Source organism: Aythya ferina, assembly GCF_964211825.1.
Source record: "Aythya ferina genome assembly, chromosome: 26".
Taxonomy (NCBI): domain Eukaryota; kingdom Metazoa; phylum Chordata; class Aves; order Anseriformes; family Anatidae; genus Aythya; species Aythya ferina.
Genome location: NC_140324.1, coordinates 1,444,953 through 1,465,904, shown reverse-complemented (window position 1 = coordinate 1,465,904; position 20,952 = coordinate 1,444,953). Strand labels below are relative to the sequence as shown.

Below are 20,952 nucleotides of genomic sequence, written 5' to 3'. Positions count from 1 at the left end.
ACAACCTCCAGAGAACAGCTACAGCCCTAACTATAAGCAAGCTGCTCCCATGATACCTGCCATGAGCATTGCCAAACTGGAGGAAAGCCACAGGGACCCAAGGAGAGCTCACTTTGAAAAGCACAATATGCTTTGAGGATATTAATGCGTTATAGAACTGGCAGCAACTCCTCTCCCACTTTTATTTAATCTGGTTATCAACTGCTTCTGCCACTGAGGCCATAGTGTGTTGCACTCATCAAGCACAACAGGAATTTCTGCATCCAAAAGACTCACCTGAAAAGTGATGATGAAAACAGATCTTTGCCAGTAGATGTTGGAAAGAAATGCTAATTCCATCTACTTTAATAGAACTCATGTGTAGATCTCCAGATTCTAGAAGCTTGGCAAAAGCATCACTGCAAAACAGGAAGGAAAGTAAATACTTGTGCTGCAAAGTCAAGTGAGATCTGTTATTTAGCCCCATGCAGACCTCAAGACATCTCAGGATGAAGTAGTTTAAGTACCACCAAGCTCTAGGAAAATGGGTTTAGAGCAAACATGGGAACCAGACTGCACTATGGTTGAGGCCATAAGATACTAGAGTTACTTCCACACAACCTGTCAGCCTACATCACATATAGTTCCTTCTTCAGAATCACTTGAAACAAACCACTTGACCTATTTTAACAGTCAAACATTACAAAAGATAACTGAACTGTAACCAAATCAATCACAAGCAGCCAAAGTCAGAAGCATGCTGTGTATCTCGCAGATATAGCCTGCAGCCAAAGCTCAGCTTCACATGGGCAGCAAAAGCACCGATGTTGTGAGGTGCCCCCTAAATGGCACTTACCTATAGCAAGGCGTCGTGATCAAGTATGAAGCGCAACTGAAGTGCAATTTGAAATCTAGTTTTTCATGGGTTGAACCTTCATCATTCTGCAACAGGTCAAAGGAAAGGAGATGAATGGGAGCCTCAAGGCAGCAAGAGGAGGCACCACCCCCACCTACCAAACAGGCACAGATGAGACTTTTAAGGCTCAATTCCCCTCGATATACCCTAGGGTGGGCCTGAAGGATCAGTCTGAGGATGACCATCACACTGCAATATCAGGCCACTTAGAGACGTGATTTGGGCAGGTGGGTTAATACATACGCCTACAAAAGGTAACAGTCAACTGGACAGATCTGGCTCCATTTCCAGTTGTGCCCTGCTGAATGAAATTAACTGAGCAGACTGAATTTAAGCTAACACTTCAAGATATGGTTTCATTGTTCACAATTTGCCAAAAATAAACCATCATTTTCCAGATTTTTAGGTACTAAAAATAGAACTGGTATACCACTTTTTTTTCTTTTTTTTTTAAGAAATATATAAAATAGAAGTATACTCAGAAATGGCCACGGCTGTCTCCATTCACTTCCTTCAAGCTGTTCACACAGCTACTTCATAAATAATTTTATTGAAGAAAAAATTAGAAACCCAGATGATAACCTACAGACCAGGCATATATTTATTAAACAATGCCTTCACATAACATCACTCATGCTCTGGGTTTCCATCCTTATTAATCTCATCTAATTCTTCGTATTTTTCCTGCCTTGTGCCAGATAGCACTATCCAACTGATCTTTGGGTAGCTGATACCAGAAGAAACAGACCTGAGTTGTTTCTCTCACTAGCTGGTTATCCTCCTCTCCCCTGGCAGATGCATCACTGCAGTGATTTTCTAGCTGACAATGTGGCAAATGTTTCAGGCTTCATTGCTCACACTGCCAGAAATGACTGTTTAGGACATGCTTATGCAGTATTCAGGACATTCTTCGCACAAGATGTCATGTAAAAATACTTCTCATAGAACAGAATGGGCTGGTGCAGCAGAGATGAAATGATGCCTAAGAAAAGCTCTAAAGCAGTGCTTTCCACCCAAGTCAAGCTCCCTTATGCAGTTCCAAAGGAAGCAGAAGCACAGAGTTTAAAAAGCTGCACTTACTTTGACTATAAAGGACAGTGTTCCTTTTAACTTCTGAGCCATAACAATACTCTGCAGTGTAAACACAAACTGGGCTTCATTAGAGATTCCTAGCATGAAGAAAGGAGAGGGAGAAGTCAGGTCAGAAAATGGCTTCCATATCTAAGTAATGTTTAGAATAAACTGATTGGTAGCAGATAAGCTTTATGCACTATTTTTGAACCAAGTCTGAAGTTTTCATATAGTCAGAAGACTAAGCACAATTCCTTTCGTAAATTAGCAGTGTTACAGCAATTAACTCTTGGGTATCTGAGGAGCAACACTGATGACTGGCTTTTGGTTGAGGTTACAGAGAGTTCCTGGGCAAGATGTGTCACAGTGGCATTCTATTTAAACAATCTGTAACTGGAAGACTTACAGCTTGCCAAGTAGTTTTCAGAAATAATGTTTTTGTGTTTTTCTTTTAATATACAAATCTCTGTCAAGAACTGCCATAGAATCAAAAAGAAAAAAAAAAAAAACTTACTCCCTGCTGCTTTCCACTGGGGCAGGGGGAATCAAAACACATTCTAATGTCACTAAATCCCAGAGAACTTCTGTGAGCTGTTCCAGTACTCAAATTAATTCTTTGGGGAAGGAAGTGAAATTCAAAGAAGTGAGTCATAGTGATATTTATGAAGGTATTATCCCTAATCTCAGCAACTCCTATTTCTTTAGGACTCAACTCCCTATCCAAAAAAGTAGGTACTTATAAACTTCCCACACATATGGCCTGTACCATTAAAACAGTGGATCAACAGCTTCAGTATAAAGCCAGCATGGATTCTACTAGTTCAAGAACCAGCAGGAAAGAAAGAGGCCTATAGGGTTCTTTCATTTGACATCTCATAGTAAATCCCTCATGAAGTTGGGATTCCTGCAGATGGCCATGCTGGCATGTTCAAAGTTGTACCAGCCTGCAGTCACCTGAAAAAAGGAACTTGGACAGTTGGACTCCCAGTCCTATGTTACAGGTTTTGCTCTTGCTGTACAGAAGCACCTGCACTTATAGCCTTACTGTAAGATGGCTTATTCTCTTCAGTGAATTGTGTGAAAGCCCAACGAACAACCAGGCAGAAAGATAAGCCTTTCTGGAAAACAGCAAGTACCAAGAAGTTCAAACAGTACTTTCCACAGGAGGGCAGTGCAGGACCAGACATAATCCAAGAGCGTTGTACAAAGCTGCACATACCAGGGGGTAGTTGGAAGGGCACAGGTATTCCATCGTGTACTGATGATCCTTCTGGTCGGAGCATTTTAGTGTTGAGAGAGTCCAGGACATTTAGTTCCATGCTCTTAAGGAAGCTAGTGCTTTTGTTCTCAAAGATAACAGAGACAGTAACTTGACTGTCATTCTGAAGGTTTCCTTGGATATCGTACGTCTGCAAATGAAGAAAACATCACAGGGAAGATTCAGAAGCTTCACACAGCAGAGCAATTTATCACACAACAGAACACACTATCAGAATATGGCAAGCTTCGAAGAGAAGGTGATACAGTACAACTGTAGGATAAAGAAAAGCATATTGGTGATCAGCTCCACGGAACTGCTAAGTAGTGGGAAAAGATACAACTGAAAAACTTGTCATTGGAGACAACCAAAAGAATGTGGATGGAGCCTTGTTAGCTTTTGACATCCTAGGATTTAAATGGTTCTTTAATTACAGGTCTACAAAAGCTCACTATACTACCCTCAGTATTCCCTTCCCTTAGAAAACACCAAAGTAGTAATTATCTGAATATTAATGCCAAAAACTCACCATTTTAATGTATGGATTTTCAGCAAGAAGGCGGTAACTGGACATAGGCTGAAAAGAAAGAAGTCACAGTTACAATATATAGCAAAACTAATTTCATTGAAGAGAACTGATATTCTTTCCCCCAAGAAACAGTTTAACTTCTGTCTTCTTCCCAAGGCAAGAGCTGCCAACGCATAGCTACTCACTGGTAGTGGTTCATCATCTAGTGTTCCATTCTGCACCGATTCTGTTGCTTCCTCTTCACTGTGATGCTTCTTTTTGGATTTCTTTTTATCCTTTGATTTCTCTTCTTTCTCTTTCTTGTGCTTTTTCTTCTTATGCTTAGAGGATTTCTACCAAGAATAAGAAGCTATAATAAATCCTTAAAGAAATCTCTGTATGCCCAGACATTACAACATGACCCCCTACCAACCCTGCAACTCTAACTTCCCAGTCTATGCAACCTTCCAGACAACTGCATAGTTTCCTACCACTGCAGAAACCTGAAATGGAGCCCTCATTCCTTACACCTCAATAACCATTCTGTGTTGAGTCCCAGTAAACCCTCGCTCCCAGCTTAGATACCAATGCCTTAGCCAAAAGCAGGCTGGGATTAGTGGAAGGCCAAATATTTTTTGACTGTTTGAAAGCTCAGCTTTAGAACTGCTATCTGACCCTTCCTCAGGGAAAAACCAAACCTCTTACTACGAAGCGTGTAGAACTCCTCAAGGGCATTAACATCCCACTGCACACTATTTGCAGATGAATACACTGAATAAAATGCTGTAATTCCTGTGTACTTATTTATGAGAAACAGAAGACACCAGGAGAATATAGTTAAGGGTGTCAGCCACTTAAGACTGTTTACCTTTCCTTCGTCTTCCTCCTGCTGCTCCTCCCTTTCTTCCTTTTTTACCTCTTCAGGTTCAGCCACAACAGCAGCACTCACTTCAGGCCCGCTCTGAGTAGATTATCAGAAGGATTATGACACTAATGGAACACAGTTGAAAGAGCTGAATCCCACAACAAGAGGAACCATAACAGTGACACCCATCCCCTTCCCCTCCAAAAAACTGTTACTTTGACAGTTACATTAGACTAACATGGTATAAAGGCTTTTGCTATGTTGCTGAAACCTAGAAAACATTGGAGGACAAGATACAAAAGAATTCCTCCAGGGAATCAGTCCCTTTATATTTCACGTCTCTTCCTGTAAAATCTTCCATCAAAATTAATTAGTTTCTCTTTTAGACTATGTCTCATCTCTAATAATATTGCTAGTGTCTAGTTTACACCAATAAATAAAACTACATACATTAAATATATTAAATAATATATTAATATATTAAAATCCACAAAGCCTGGCCTGCAGCTACATCTGTATTTCTATCCACTGATCTGCGCAGAGTGAGCTTTAAACTTCCCATTACAGTGTCCAAAGTGAGCAGAAAAAGTTTAATTGATTCATGGCAGTATGCTGAGGAGGTGAAAGGTATCCTTCCCTTCCTTCCTGCAGTATGACAAAATACTAATATCACAGCTCAGATGCCACTGTAAGAAATGTTTTCCTGTGACATGGTATGATGTCTACCTGTGGCTGTGTAGTGGAAACAGGTGGTGGAGCAGTGGAGAGCCAGAAATCCAAGTCTTCCCCCTGAATTTCAGAAAAAAACATTATGGTGGTTTTGGTATCATTCTAAAATAAGTAAGTGTTAATACCTTAAATTTTCATTGAAATGCATCTCTCCATAATGCATCAAATATGTTGCAATATATTTAGAGCAAATAATTTAAGGAACTTAACTTCACCTTTTAAATACATTTCTAAACCTGGCCATAGCTGATAGTAACCACAAGTTACAGAGAACACTGGCTGCATCTTAAAGAAAACCTGCATTTCCGTGGAGCGGTTAGCACAGAGGATACTTCTGCATTCAGAAGAACTTGCAACCTATGTCAGGTTTTATAAATGAAGGATTAAGTACATGGGGACAGGATACAGAACGAAGGTGAGTTACAGATACTCTGCTAAAGAAACTTCCCAATTTTAAGAACCAAGGAAAATATCAGGTTTTGGAAACGGCTTCCAGATTAGATCTGCAAGATCTCCTGCATATGCTACTGATTGCCGAATTCTTACTTAACTGTGTAAGTTAAAGTTATTTTTATTAACAGAAATCTTTAAATACATTCTTGCAAGGTCGTAGAACTTTATGGAGATAAAAGGTAAAAATGTTCAGCTGTTTGAACTGTCAAATGTGCCTATTCCCAAGCAACAATCAAAACACAGCAGTAGACGTGGCCCATAACATCAGTTTCTAAAAGAATAGAAGTCTCAAAGAATTACCTTTTTCTCCTCTTTTTCCTCTACTACCTTTTTCTCCTTCTCTTTCTTCTTTCCTTTGTCTCTCTCCTTTTCTCTGTGTTTCTTTTCCTTCTTTTTGGGTTTCTTACTCTTCTCTACAGGTGGAGCTTCTGAGTCTGGTGACTTCAGGGTCTCAGCATTTCTGTGTCTCTGCACTGGCAGCTTTTCACTGTCTGCTAAGGGCCTTAAAAATATAGAGAATATTATTATCCTTCTGCAAAGATAACCTGAGTTAAGGGACCCTATCTGCTGAACTTTCAAGAAAAGCTTTATTTTGTTTAAAAAACAGTTGGGCCCTGAAACCTAAATCAGCACATACACATATACCTTAAGTAAAGTTTATTTATGTAACTGCAGATACTGCTCTCACAGAATAGAAGTTGACAAACACTTTCAAGGTGACTTGAGAGCCAAGCCCTTGCTAACACCTGATCACTCCAACAGTAACTGTAGTCTCGCAGGCTGAGTAACACCTACAGAAGGATACATACACATAGTATTATGCTGCATTTTTGTGAATTCAGTCTTAAAGGAAGACAAAAGATTTGAAAGCAGGTGGAAAATTAAACATGGCTCAAGCAGCCCTTGAAGGGCGTATGTTGTTTTTTTTTTTGGTGTTATCTATGAACAGACCACTCTGACTAGAAGTGACTTTTAAGCAGTAAATTGTTTAAATTTGGATGTTTATGCTATGAATTTGTACTCTACCATTACATTCAAAAAAAGTTCCATTTAACATCAGATATTTGTTTTTAAGAAGTACAACTAGTAGCTCAGATTTACACTGCATCCAAAATTCATTACTTGGAAAAAAGCAACAGGAATTTGTCCATTCTTGCCAAACATTGTCCATAAATCAATGAAAAAAGAACCAATCAGCCAACTTTTTTTTTTCCTAGAGCTTTTGCTTAATGTTGTTTAATATTTGAGCAGCAAACACCAGTTCAAAAAGATATCCAGTCTTATCTGTCTTAATCTGTCTTAAGGCCTGATCAATTTAAAACAAAAAAGAACTTTGAAACAGACTGTAGTGGCAAGAAGGACCCCATTTGTTTGAACTGTAAGCAAATCTCATCTTTAAGCTATTTGACAACTGTACAGGACCAGGGATCACTGCTGAAAGTCATCAAGGCACAGACCTGCACAAATCTGAGGGTCAAGGATTTCAATAGCTTCATGACCCCTCAAGCATTTATGCTGTCCACTGAATCAACCAACCTGACAAAGAAAGTCAAGCACTTAGCAGTATAGTCTTACCTGGAAGGCTTCCCTGAAACCAGACTGCATGTGAGCGTGACACAGACATAGCAGTGCAAGCACAGAAAGAAAGAGAGAGGACAGAGACATGAGAAAACGTGACAGGAGAGCACAGTGACTCACATGAAATGGAGAGAGAATGGATGGAAACAATACAAAAGCCCCAGAATGCCTCCTAGGGCCTAGCATTCAGAAACTGCTCCGCTGAGATTTTTCCTATGCTGTTAAGGCTTCCCAGCAAACACAAACTAATATCGCAAGATAATTTTATACATTTGTCCTTTGCAGACTCAAAGGAGAACGTGACCAGGTGGTGAAAGAGTTTCTCATTAACTGCTCTTTCACTTTTTAAAAATGCTACATTCCCCCCCATTCCTTTTCTTCCCCAAGAGTGCCACGGTACCAAACTCCTACAGGTTCCTACAGAACTGCAGAGAATGGCACAGAGCTTCAAGTTGTTTAAGTATCATAAAGAGAAAGAGGCAGACAGACTACACATTCACACGTGTGCCCACAAAGCCTTCAAAGCATCATAGGAGGCATCCATGGACCATAAAACAGCAATTATATTTAGCACTGTGATTCTGTAAGACAGCAACTAAAAAAGTCTCCATTTGCAATATTTAACAGACATCTTCTAGCTACCACACAGCCCGCAGGGTATCAGGGCCTGCTGCACTGCTATTACTGTAAGCAACTCCAGTAGCTGCATAGGAACCAGACTCTGGTCCAAGTGGCATGCAGTCCAGTAGTGGCACTACACTGAAGGTCCACAAGGCAGAGTTGCTACAAACTGGTTGTTAATGCTCAAATTATCACTACACAGTATACATGCTTGTAAGTACATACATACAGCAGATCTGAGATGAACAGATGAATGTGGATCACATTCAATGCAAATGCACATTGAATCAGAGCTTGGTACACCCAAAAGCTCTAATTCACTTCTATCTGATTCTAGCGATACTTCCTGTGCTTTCACATTCTATTTGGTCACACAAAATGTTTTTTCACCCTTTCGAAACCTCTTTATTTGAGCATCTGAGGTTTTATCATCTATGCTTCACTGGAAACCCAAACCTGGATGGTCATCTGAGGTTACATTTAAGACATGGAGAGAAACTGAAGTCTTTCCACATTGTGGACTGTAGATAGTGTCTGTTTAGCGTCGGACTAGTCCTCATGCATTCTGGTTAGTAATTAAGTAAATTCACATACAGAACTGTCACTTACTTATCCAGATCTATATCAAGTGCCTTATATGGATCGTTGGGATCTTTGTCATCCTCATCACTGGGCAATGCATTCTGCAGGAAAGAGAAAGACCATCCACTGAAAAAGTGAGTGAACCCCAGGCAACTTCAAAACTACACCCCTTGGTGCAGTTTTTCAGATTGCTAACCGTGGAATGGGCCAGCTTGCAGTCAGGCACAGTAAGTTATAAGAACAGTGGGTGTACTTTAATGCAACATGTAGTTATAAGATGAATTTAGAACAAAAAGCCATTCTTCACAAACTACAGGATCTGAATTGCTGCTGTTTGATTTTGATTAACATAAGTTTTAGGAATAAATACAGATTACATCACTAGCATGTGCAATTAATTACAATCAGCTGCAAACCTGCTGACTAGACAGCAAGTTAATGTCAAAGTGGAGCAGCAGAGAATAATAAATGAAGTGACTATTTGGAGAGTGCTATTTTTATAGCAGAGATGCATCTTGGCTTTAATTGCTTCAGTGGCAATTTTTGTCTTTTGTACACAAAAAGACAGTCATTTCTCCCCCTGGAAAGAACAGCTTACAACCATCTCAGTCATTTCTTAAGCAGCTTTGCAAGAAGTCAGAGCTCTAACTGCAACAACACAGACTGGCTGGCAATTCTTAGGAAAAATCTCCTCATAAGAGCACAAAGTTTATAAACTGACCTCTGGCATCTCCTCTGTGATGATATCTACATGGTGAGCTGGAGTGATATCCTCTTCACTCTCTGTGTGCAAAGAGTTATGGCGATGATGCTTTCCTCTCTTCTCCTTTTTCTGCTTTTTCTTCTTCTTGTCTTTCTCCAGTTTCTGTTTATGCCTTCGTTCTTCTTCCAGTTTCACATACTGGTCAGACATAGGCATTCCTGCAGAGGAAGACAAACTGCTTTCAATCCACATGAACACTGGTCAGTCCATGAACCTTGCTTCTTAGTGTCTTAGAATTAGGACAATCAGCACTGCCTTATGCTTCGATATCTCATACAGCCCTTCTAGCAGCAACTTTTAGGCTGCAGTCCATCTCTTTCCAAAAAATAGTAGAGCAGCATTCTGCTCTGATTCTTGTTTGTCTATGTTCAATGGATTACAAAGGGGGCTAAATACGCACACTTGAACTGGGATGGGTGTTATGGATATGCTAACAATTTTTCATACTTTTGAAAAATGCTTATATCTGTACCATTAGACTCCACTTAATGTCTCCTGATCACCTTCTGTCCTTTAAAGCATTCCCACACTACAGACTTGGCTGTACAACATATTTAATCACAGAATTACTTCTAATACTACTCAGACCACAAAGTACTCTTTTCTAACAAATGTTAGTTAAGGAGAACCATTTAGGAGTCGAATCAAAGCATGCTCCTTGTACTTAAAAATAAAGTTGTTGTTACTTTTGCTTAAAAAAATATGTAATTGATTTTAAATATTAACTGCATTTACCTGGAACTTTTAAGGGGACAGAGAGGTCAATCTGGACCACAGGTATATGTTCCACACCTGGAGTGTCTTGGTATCGCTGGGAAAATGAAAATTTATGTTCTGAGCATTGCCAGATCTATATAAATAGACATTACATTACAAAACAGCAAGCAGTTTAATCCTTTAAGCAAACATTTTAAGGATAGGAATGGAATAGCTCAGTACTAAATTCTATCTGGTAGCAGGATGTATTTTAGAGCTAACTATTATAGAACATCCTGCTTCTAACTACAGAGCGTTAACCCTGCTACAGTCACAGAAAAGGCTTGTTGCAACTCTGATGAAATTTTGGTTTATGCTTTGCTGACAATAAGTTGCCACTTTAAAAGAAGCTTAGAGGTCTAGGTTGAGGAAAATGGGGCAGTCCTTAGGATAGAGGGAATAAAACAGGCTCTTTCCCTGAAAAAGATGGCAAAAAAGCCACCACAACTTTTTGATCCATGAACACACGGTGTGTTTTAAGGGGAACATGTTTTGGTGTGGATGTTAACTACTAACCTTAAAGTGTTTATTCACTCTCTCCAGCGCTCTTAATGAAGTGCCTGGTAATCTGAACCCTGAATCCATCAACCACAGTTGTGACAAACTACCTGCACAGGAATTTGTGACATAAGGGCAAAGAAGAAAAGTTTCTTTGCATCTTTTAGAGTCTTGTTGCTGAAATCCAAACACCGGGCATTCCATGACAAGTTAAAAACTGTTACAAGCTTCTCTGCAATGGAAACTGTGAAAGTCACCATTTTATATATATATTTTTTTTAACTGGAGGTCCACTGTAAATCCACAGAAAGCTGGCTGCTCTTGTGGTATTTAGTCATTTGCAAGTTTTTCAACACAAATAAGGCCTATAAAAATAGATGTATGCAGTCACTCCAGTTGCTACACTAGTAAGCGACCCTAACTGCAGTAGAAATGATCAGAAGTGTCTCAATGGGAAACTGCAGCTCTTGGCATTCAAAGAGACTTCACACATTTATATGAGAGACCAGCAGAAGATTTTCATTTGAACTCACTCACCTTCTGTGGGGAAGGAGAGCTTTTAATGTAAAATGGGTTGTTTGCCTGCTCTTGTTTCCGGGCTTCTCGACGCTAAAAGGAAGAGTTTAGTTAGAATGTTTGCTTACAAGCAAAGAGAACTAAGAAGCATCAGAATGCAAAACTGTGATCTTCCTTAACATTTGGAACATTCCATTGAAGGAATTTTTATATCTTCCTTCCATTTGGACAAAATAAGTAAGCCACACTTCTAGGAGCACCTGATATTGGATGTATTCTACAGTGACTACAGATACTTCTATTCAAACACGTGTTTTGTTCACATCAAATCATCAGATTTCCAGAGCTGTAGAAAGCAGTCTGCTTCTGACTACAAGGATAATCTATAACAGCAGTTACAACTGTTTTATTAACTCTGACAATATTACTACTGAACTAAATACCAAAAAAAAAAAAAAAAGCATATTAACATTCACTCACTCTGGCCAGTTCTTCTTCATCTATTTCTGGCTGTCTGTGCCTGGAATGCCTTTGTTCCTCATCATGAAAAATTGTTTTGGGCTTTTCATCTTCTGACTCGCTGTCTGATGGAGGCTCGTTGATCCAGGCATCAAGGTCCAAGCTGGTAAGAATTGCAATAAACACAAATAGCTTGACTAAGTACCCTCAGCATTTCAGTTTTTCTAGTTATATGCTTATCTTTAGTATTTAAGTTCAAATAAGGCACTGCAAGCAAGAAAGAATCTTACCCCTCTGGAACTGGGACTTTCTTCTGTGCTTTAGGAGCGACAGGGTTCAGCTCACCAGCAAACAGGGCTATTACTTCCTCAGCTACAGGCACTTCCTTTATTTGTAGCTTCTGAATGTATTTTATTAGTTGCAAAATACAAGAAGCCTAAGAACAAATCCAAAAGTAATTTCAGAACTAATATTTAAAAACTGACCAAAAATAAACTCCAACTAAAGTCAGCTGAAGATAACCGTAGTGACTACTGCAACAAGGGAATTAAAAGAAGCACCATACTACTTCTAGCTATATCTAATTTATTACCAATTTCAATAGACAAACCAAAATACAGCTGCTTCTCTTCATCGTAGCATATAATGCTATTTACCTGGCTTTACAAAACACTTTCCTAGAACAAAGTATATAACAGACTGGATTTTCAGAAGTGTTCTTTTTTTTTTTTTTTTTTTTTTGGTCCCCTTTCCCCCCAAAAAAAAGAGCACATCAAAAACAAAGGTTTAGGCTTAAAAGGGAATAAGCAGCGGGGCTGGGTTGAAGAGTCTGCAGTCTTTTTCCCTGCTAAGCCTGTATGATTTATGGTTTAATGAACAAACTTGTGACATAGCACAGAAGCATATATTGCCTGCACAGATCCTCTCTTGCTCTCCATTTAGATCATGCCAGCACACAGCATTTTTTAAAACAATGAAAAAAATCTGACTGTACTGCTGAATTTATCACATCTTACTATGAAGTAACCATTTGATCACTCTTAACCTTTATCACATGCAAAAATAAAGTTTTCCACGTAAGCAAATCACTGTAAAGCCTCAAATTCTGTAGCATTTTCTAAATACTACAGTTATTGGTCTTCATCTGTCACTTTCCACCCTATGATAGTTTCTGATAAAGGCAGGGGCAAGGTGCTTTAGAACACAACTACCTTGTGTATCCACTAGGAATTAATATGTATGGCAGCTCTTTTTGGTTCAATGGGTACATCACAAAAATCACTGCAGTCATCTTGCAGCACTGTGAATTGTGATCTTGAACATGTTGTGAAGTGCGTTTTCCAAGTCTTAGATCACAATTTTAAAACTAAATTGTTTTGAATTAAGTCCTTGCAAGCAGCCTTTGGAGGTGATTTTGATCTAGAATTAGATCTGGGCTCTGACACAGAATGTCACCACTCTTACCACTCTTCTAGTTCCCTAGTTCCAAGGTGCCTTTTCACTGAGTTACAAGAAGTACAGAATACAAACATCACTCTGATAACAGTGGCTTGTATAAAATATGCAGGTCCACACAAAATGAGATGTGATCCAATACAAATGAGTCTTTGTATGATAAATTCCACGATAAGTTTGTTCTCTTACCCTCTCCTGAACTTCTAGATCTGCACTCTGTACAAACTGAGGCAAACGCTCAATCATCAGCTGTGTAATTTCCTGAGCTGCTTCCTTTTCCCCAGCTTGTTCTTTCTGCTGTAGGATGGATGCATAGAGCTTCACCATGTTCTGGACGTAAACTGCCTGGATGTGGCCTGGTAGAGTTGTAACTTTAGGCCTCAGCATTGCTTCTAAAGTTTGGTTCGCTTCCTCAAGGTGTCTAAAAAGACAGTAAACATATGAAAGACGGCAACTGAGCAACTTGAACATTTTGTCAGTCTTCATAGAGAGTTTTTCAAACACCTCTGTTAAAGTACAAAGCGTTGCAGAAAGACAAGTGAGACTACAAATACATAATCATTTGCCCTCTGCATCTTTTCCCCTTTCAAATGACAGCAGTAACATGATATAGAGGAATCTACAACTTTATCATTTTAAAGAAGGGGGAAGGGGAGGGACTCCTTAGCTTTCACCTCTACAGTTTCAGTATTTTCTCCATTAACTAAGCATTGCACATTATGTGCAACTGCACTGACAACCTGGGACTAGCAGCCCAGGTACCTTTCTGCCATTCTGTCCTTCACCACTGCATCAGTGAGGTGGTATTTCCAACCAGTTACTGAACCAAAATAAAATGTGGATGCCCCATCTCTGGAAGTGCTCAAGGCCAGATTGGGTAGGGCCCCACTTAAGCTGATCAAACGAGTGGCATCCTTACCCATGGCAGGTAGCTGGAACTAGATGTTTAAGGTGTTTTCCAACCTAAGCCATTCTGTGATACAATACCGTGGTATGTCCAATTTATCAAAATGAAGGCTAGGTAAAGCACGTGTGCACACAACCAAGAGACGAATATATCTATTTAAGATAAAAATTAACGTTGACACAACACTGAAGATTGTCCTACTGCTGGTACAGACCGGTTTGGGACAGAAATAATACTTATTCTCATGAAAAGCAAGCTCTGCAAAAACCTCTCAAAGGCAAAAGAGGAAGAAAAAAAAAAACACATTTCAGTCAAACAGGCTCACTGGATATTTTCCCTATCATGTAAATAGAGTTAGACTTTAATTATTTAAGAGTTCAGTCACTGGCGGCTTAAGGTCTTGACTGCTTACATCCACAATCATGCGTTACTGTATGAGTGGGCAGGAATACAGAGAAAAAAACAAATACTCAAAATGAAGCATCTGTTTTGAGTAGAGGAATCTCATGGGGGTGAAGGAGAAGGAAAGAAACAATTCTTTTATTAATAAGGGTGCACATTCTAAGCCATCCTTCTCTCAAAAAGTAGTTTTTAATGATCTGAATCTGTGTCTGAAAGAAGCTGTTCGAAGTGTCAGACTTCCCAAATGCACTTACTCAGAGAATTCTCCACATATCCACGCAGCAGCATAAAGCACCTCACAGATTCCGTTTCTCTGGGTGTTGCTGGCTATGAGATGTGCATTGTCCAAAAGCATAGCCATTTGAGAAACTGCAAATTTACGAATAGCTTTAACTCTAATAGCTACATCTAACATCTGAGCTGCTATAAGATGCCCATGGCGTGTGCCTTCCAGTCGGGTCAGTTCCACCAAGATGCTTATGTACCTACAAAAAGGAAAAGGGAAACAATTTTATTAATGGACAATCACGCACTACCATTGCTGGCAATTTCAAATTTTGACACAAAGCCACTGACCATTCAAAGTTCGTGATATATTGGTAATTGGACTGACTACAAATATCTATGATTTTAGTCAGCAGCTCATCCCGGTACGTTGTCCCTTCTGCTTTATCCACATGAATCATCAATTTCTTCACTATCTCCATCAAGTTCTTCTTTGAAACCTGTTGAAAAGTTATCAAAGAGTTGAACCAAAAATAAGCTATTTCCTGTACTGACAAATTCTTCCAATTCCAGTAAAGCAACTGCTAAACTCTTTGATGGACCTATGTTACTGTGTTAATAAGAAATCAGAACCAAGGGCAAAGACCCCCCAAATGAAAAGCACTTTATTACAAAACTTGTAAACAGTCGTTTCACAGATCAAGTGTTCTCACCACAAAGTTTCCCCTGTAGCCTATGCACACTTTATAAACTGCTCTGCACAGCTGCAGAATGTGTGCACAAAGCTGGCTGCACACAAAAACAACCAGAATGAAATTCCACGTGTCATTAAGAAGTCATAACAAAATTGAAAGGGCAAATTTGACAGAGAAGCAGCTTAAAGCTGCCTTTTCCAAGTGCTCCAGATTCCTTCCCATTCTTTGTATAACTTATGTCAACCCCAGCTGTCGTGTGCTGCAACATGGACTGCAATGCAGAAGAGCAATGACTTATCCCAGTATGTCCACGGCCACTTTTCACCTAGAGGAAGGAACAGCGAATTCTTAGGCCTTCTGGGTGACTTCCATAGTGCCTGAACTCAAAGTCTTTCCACAGCTGGAATGTATTTAAAGCCCTCGTATACTGTACCAGATCTTTTATTTGCAAGAAGTGCCAGAAAAAGCATGGCAGTTGTTATTACAATGCTACTGAGGATAGGAAAAGAGAAAGGTATGTGTTTTGTTTTTTAAACATTAGCCTCATAAACAAGGGGTCACATGGACTAGAAGGGAAAGGAAATAGGTGCGGAAACATACCATGCCATACAATAGATCTAAAGCTCTGAGACGGATAGACTCATCTTTGTCATCCAAACATTGGAGAATGAGATCCTTGTGAGACTGAACTGACTTTGGATGTGTTTTCAGGATTTTGGACATAGCTAACAATCCCAGGTATTTCACTGTGAAAGACAAAATAAAACTTCTTTCCAAATATAGAAATACTGTTGTGTTATGCATGAGAACTTAATATTGACTGCTTTTACTTACACCAACTTTTATATGTTCAAATAACCATCTCTGACGAGGAGGACAATTTTTGAGAAAAAGCACATCGCAGATTTTCCTCCATTTTATAATCCCCCCCCCAGTTCACACAGTCATCACAGCCTTCTTTCACTTCAAGCTTTATAATTTTTAAAAATATTTAAATATATATATATTTAACATATAGAACCTATGGGTTTTGAGAACTGGCATCCTAAGATGAACACAGCTTAAAAAGCACAAAGAAGATTGGTGTGTTAAGCAGAAGCCCTGTTCTCAACGAAAAAAAGGTCAGGAAAAAAGGTCAAGAAAAGCTTTTGCACAAAGAAGGTTTTTACGATATTTTTTGTAGTCACTAAAACAGCAACCATTCCTACATTTTACTATTATGCTTTCACTACTGAATAGCCCTCACTACTCTGCGAACGGGAAGTTTATAAAAAGGGATAGGAAGTGAAGTGTTTGAGATTTTCAAGGCCGCAAGCAGTAATAATAACTCGTCTTTTCCTTATGGGTCCCTTTCAACTCAGGATATTCTATGATTCTATGATCTGTTTTTAAAAAGCTCCTTATAAGAAACGTTCAACATCAAAAATTATTTCCACATTACAAAACTAACAGTTGCTTACAACATACCAGGCACTATAATGAGTAAGCTGTTTGGAAAAAACTCATTGCTCTAAGGCTGCTGGATTTTCTCCCCAGTGACTGGTTGCTAAAAGCTTCCATGCAGACATGCAACATACTTACAGTTCTGGTCAGAATCTTCTATCAATATTCTTAACTTTTGTACACAAAGCTGGGAAAAAAAAGACCATGCTTATTACAAGCCTCAAAAGCCTACATTAAACTGTTTGTAAAGTTTACTCAATACACAAGGGTGGCTAGAGCACATAAGGAAGCATTCTAAGGAAGACTTGCAGCCTCTGGTAAGATAGCCTTGTTGGATATACAGATTTCAAAACAAAAGGAACAGAGTTCTTTATGATTGCATTGATACAAGATGAATAAAACAAAAACTTTAAAGGAGGGGAATTTGCATATTAAATGAAAGGAAATAACAGAATTTATATCGGAAATGCTTCAGCTTGTAGGATTCCACCCATGTGAGAGCTCTTCAGTGAGCTATTTATTGCTTTAACAAAGGAACATAATCCAATTTCTCCATAGCATCTGGTATTACACAGAAGAGTAGAACAAGTAACACCCACCAGAACCCAAACATCGTTATACCTGGATGCTAGCGCTGTGATTAGGCATCCCAGAGGATAGGGAGATCAAAACTGAAACAAACAAATAGAGGTTTTGGTTACTAGATTCTGAATAAATATAACAGAACACAAAGATCAACAGCTAGCTCAGCTCACAAGGGAAGATAAGTTTTTATTGTTTATCTTTTCGGTGAGCTAGGGAGGAAAGAAGGTTGTAGTTCTTATACTTTATGAAAAGGAATAAATATCAGGGCAGGAAAAAAATGTAAAGGCATGAGCTGTTGAAACAGCCAGGTCAAAGCTGCTTTATATTAAACGTTAACGAGAGCAAAGTGTATTTTACTGATATCACACAGCAGTCACGGCTGTAAATATGTCACCAGCTACGGCACAGACGAATTTAAATGTACACTTCCCTAATGTAATGAAATGCAGCAATGGATCCTAGAGTTTAATATATTTAAACTGGAGTTTTTCATCAAGCCAGCACGAGACTCAAGGCTAAATCAGCTCCTGCTGTTGATTATATCAGACATTTGTAAAGCACCGACATGTAACTCATGGCAGGAAAGGTGGTGGTATCTTGATAACCACTGTTGCCACCTAGCACATCCATGCCAGCACAATCCTTTACCAAACCAGTAACGCAAACTGACCTTAGTGACTAATAAGTGCAATGGCATTTTACTCTCCATAATCCTGCAGAACTACATTTATGGGAAGGAGTGTGGACAGTGGCTTTTCAGGCCATGCAGGGAACTGGCAGGTGCAAGGTGCTGCTCCGATGCACTCAGCTTCACATTCTCCAAATCCAAGTTTTACACCATGGTCCCTTAGCAGGCCTCCCTGAGGTGATCTTAGTGAATGAATTTCTCTTTGAACCAGATTCAGGACAAAAGGGAATGGCCTCAAATTGCACTAGGAGAGGTTCAGGTTGGAAATTAGGAGACATTTCTATTCAGAAAGAGCAGTCAGGCATTGGAACTGTTTGCCCACATAGGTGGTGGAATCACCATTCCTGGAGATGTTTTAGCAAAGGTTGGACCTGATTCCACCTGGTTCAACTCAAACCATATAGACCATGCACCATGGTTTAGTGGGTGATATTGGTGGTAGAGAGACGGTTGGACCAGATGATCTTGGAGGTCTTTTCTAACCTTAATGGTTCTGATTTACCCTATTTTCTCTCAGGAAGACACCCTCTTATCCACAATGGAATTAGCCTCAGTGCTATTTTTTCCTTACCATTATAACTTCATCTTTCATTTCCCTGAATCAGTGAACATGAAGCAAGTGACAGGTCACCACTTCTTTGAACTGATCCAATACAGTACATTCCTGCATCATTATCCCTTGGAGAATCCCAAACTACCCATGAGACAGACTTACAGCCGAATGGTGGATATCAACAACCCTCTGCTTCCACGAAGGCAGGAATGTGCCAGGTTTCAGCTGGAATACCATGTTACCCCATTTTGCCAGTTTTTCTCCATCCCCAGTAGTGAGTTCACATCCCTTCCCCACTCAAAAATGAATGTAAACTACAGATCTATTATTTCAGTGACTTCATTCAAGGAACTGCACCAAGTCTTCTTTATTTCTCCAATTCCACAGCTTAAGAAAAAAGCCTACTATTTTTCCTCACATAAGAAAATGTCATCAAAGTTTTTATGAGGCATTGACCATGTTCTTCATTTTATTGCTGCTGGCATATTTCAGTTCTAACAACACTTCGGAGCTTGAATATAAATAACATATAAATTATATAAAATATAATTACTCATTGTTAGTGCTTTGTTTTAGCCTTTAGCAAATAAAACATAGCTGTAATAACTTAGCCTCATCTACTGACAACAAAAGATTTGGGTTACAGTTACACAGTGAAAGAAATCACTGAAAGTTTGCCGAGTGATTTAATTTGGTTATAGAAATACATTAAGTTAAAAAACAGTCACAATTAATTGATGACAAAGTTCATCATGTTCCTTCTAGGTCACAAATTTTAGTTCTCACCTGCTATTACTGTGTTCACACATTCATATAAGAGAGACATGGCTGAGGTGCTGAAACAGAAATCAAGTATTTTAAATAGGGAATAAAACCATCACATTTTGAAGAGTTGTCAGCAATATCTTGGAGCTAGTTAACACCTTTAATTACACAGGAAACTGCCAGTATTCTGTTCCATATACCTCCAAACTAGAAGAAGTGATTCTCACTTATAAATGGGAGGGAGGTGGTACAGCTAGCTTCTGAACGTAAGGGGGAAGCTGATGCTGCAGTCCTCTCCTTGACTTCCAAAACAGAATGTAGTAGAGATGGATTAAGTCACTTCTTCTCTAAGAAGAGGCAAATAACAGTACTGTAACAGGAGGGATAAGGAAGGAAGCGGTTACTCAAAATCTCAGTCCCAGTTTCAGAGCACTGAACCAGTCTTGTCCAAGGATCGAATCAAGTCCTCTGCCCAAGGTCAAAAATTTATGATAAGAAAAGCAGATGGACAATCTCCAGGTCTCTCTCTCCAAAGAGAATGAGTCACACATGAACAGCAGACTCTTGCTCATTCCTACAAGCCAGCAATGTATTTTCAAATGTCCTATTCCACTCCAAACATAACTTCAAGAAAATCGTCGGTTGAACACTCGGTAAATACAGTGCGATTCTGAGGATTTCACTTAGAAAAACTGATTTACACAATGGAAACAAAGTGTCCCCCAGCCACACAGCAAAACTCACAAGTAACAAAGGACTGCTTCTGGAAAAGTAGGTCTGCAAAGGTCATGAGCAAACAGCTCTGGAAGCAGCAGTCACAAACTGCTCCTGTGAAGGTCACCTAGCACATGGTATCCATGACTCTGACATGCTCAGAACTGGGACAATCACTTTTGCTCTCTATGCATTTTGTGGTAGGTGGCAGGCTGGCCTTATGCATGTGTGATATGAGACCCAAGCTGACTGACAATGGAAGCCAATCAGAACAGGGTTATGTCCTCGGAAATAATGAAACGCTGGGGAAGTTGGAGAGGACACAGACAGGACTGAAGACATTCTGTCCATCTTGCTGCTTTTTCTAGTGAAGTACTGCTTCTAGTGAGTTTGTATGTATGCATCACTGTCGCAAAACTCTCCTTAGCTCTTTGGATGTAAGCCTTCTGGCCGGTGTGCTCAGAACCAGCCTTACAAGCAGCACTCTGAGGATGAAGAGAAATTGTTTGTCTGGAGCTCCCTCTCACTGCTACACATCTGTTTTAAATTCTCATTCATCCTCATGCTCTGCCACATTAAGAGAAACCGATCTTAACCTTTGGTAACTCCAACATAGTAATACGCTCTTTCCATATCTGGAAATATTTATTTTATTCCTTCATCCTTTCTGAGTTTAGTTCAGAATTAGATCCAAAATAATAACACAAACCAGCTTTAACAAGGCACAAGGATATCTTCAGATTTCTTTATCTAACTGCACTTCCAAAAAAGTCAAGAGTCAAACGTGCAGAAGAACAGAAGAGGCAAATACACAGCTTTTTTTTTTTTTTAAAGCATAGGTGTTTTTTTTTTTTGTATTTGTTTAAATATATGCACCAAAGCAATCCCTGGCTTAAAATGAGTGAAATCAAAGCATGCAAGCTTCTGAGAAATTCAAGACAGCCGACACCCAAATGTCCTCATTAGGC

General features: G+C 39.4%; 1 protein-coding gene across 2 annotated transcripts in view; it reads right to left on the bottom strand.

The window, feature by feature from the left end:
* Positions 1–20,952, bottom strand: part of AP3D1 (adaptor related protein complex 3 subunit delta 1) — a 43,886-nt gene that overhangs the window by 3,039 nt on the left and 19,895 nt on the right. For both annotated transcript variants that reach the window (XM_084498534.1, XM_084498535.1), the window contains 22 exons: positions 19,292–19,341; positions 17,301–17,350; positions 16,818–16,866; positions 15,837–15,982; positions 14,893–15,041; positions 14,571–14,801; positions 13,197–13,428; positions 11,843–11,988; positions 11,574–11,715; positions 11,115–11,186; positions 10,059–10,134; positions 9,282–9,481; positions 8,588–8,661; positions 6,080–6,281; positions 5,324–5,386; positions 4,601–4,693; positions 3,939–4,085; positions 3,754–3,801; positions 3,186–3,375; positions 1,976–2,064; positions 836–921; positions 277–398 (listed from right to left, as the gene is read on the bottom strand). In XM_084498534.1, coding sequence (XP_084354660.1) covers positions 277–398; positions 836–921; positions 1,976–2,064; positions 3,186–3,375; positions 3,754–3,801; positions 3,939–4,085; positions 4,601–4,693; positions 5,324–5,386; positions 6,080–6,281; positions 8,588–8,661; positions 9,282–9,481; positions 10,059–10,134; positions 11,115–11,186; positions 11,574–11,715; positions 11,843–11,988; positions 13,197–13,428; positions 14,571–14,801; positions 14,893–15,041; positions 15,837–15,982; positions 16,818–16,866; positions 17,301–17,350; positions 19,292–19,341 — 2,657 coding nt within the window. The remainder of the gene's footprint in view (positions 1–276; positions 399–835; positions 922–1,975; positions 2,065–3,185; positions 3,376–3,753; positions 3,802–3,938; positions 4,086–4,600; positions 4,694–5,323; positions 5,387–6,079; positions 6,282–8,587; positions 8,662–9,281; positions 9,482–10,058; positions 10,135–11,114; positions 11,187–11,573; positions 11,716–11,842; positions 11,989–13,196; positions 13,429–14,570; positions 14,802–14,892; positions 15,042–15,836; positions 15,983–16,817; positions 16,867–17,300; positions 17,351–19,291; positions 19,342–20,952) is intronic.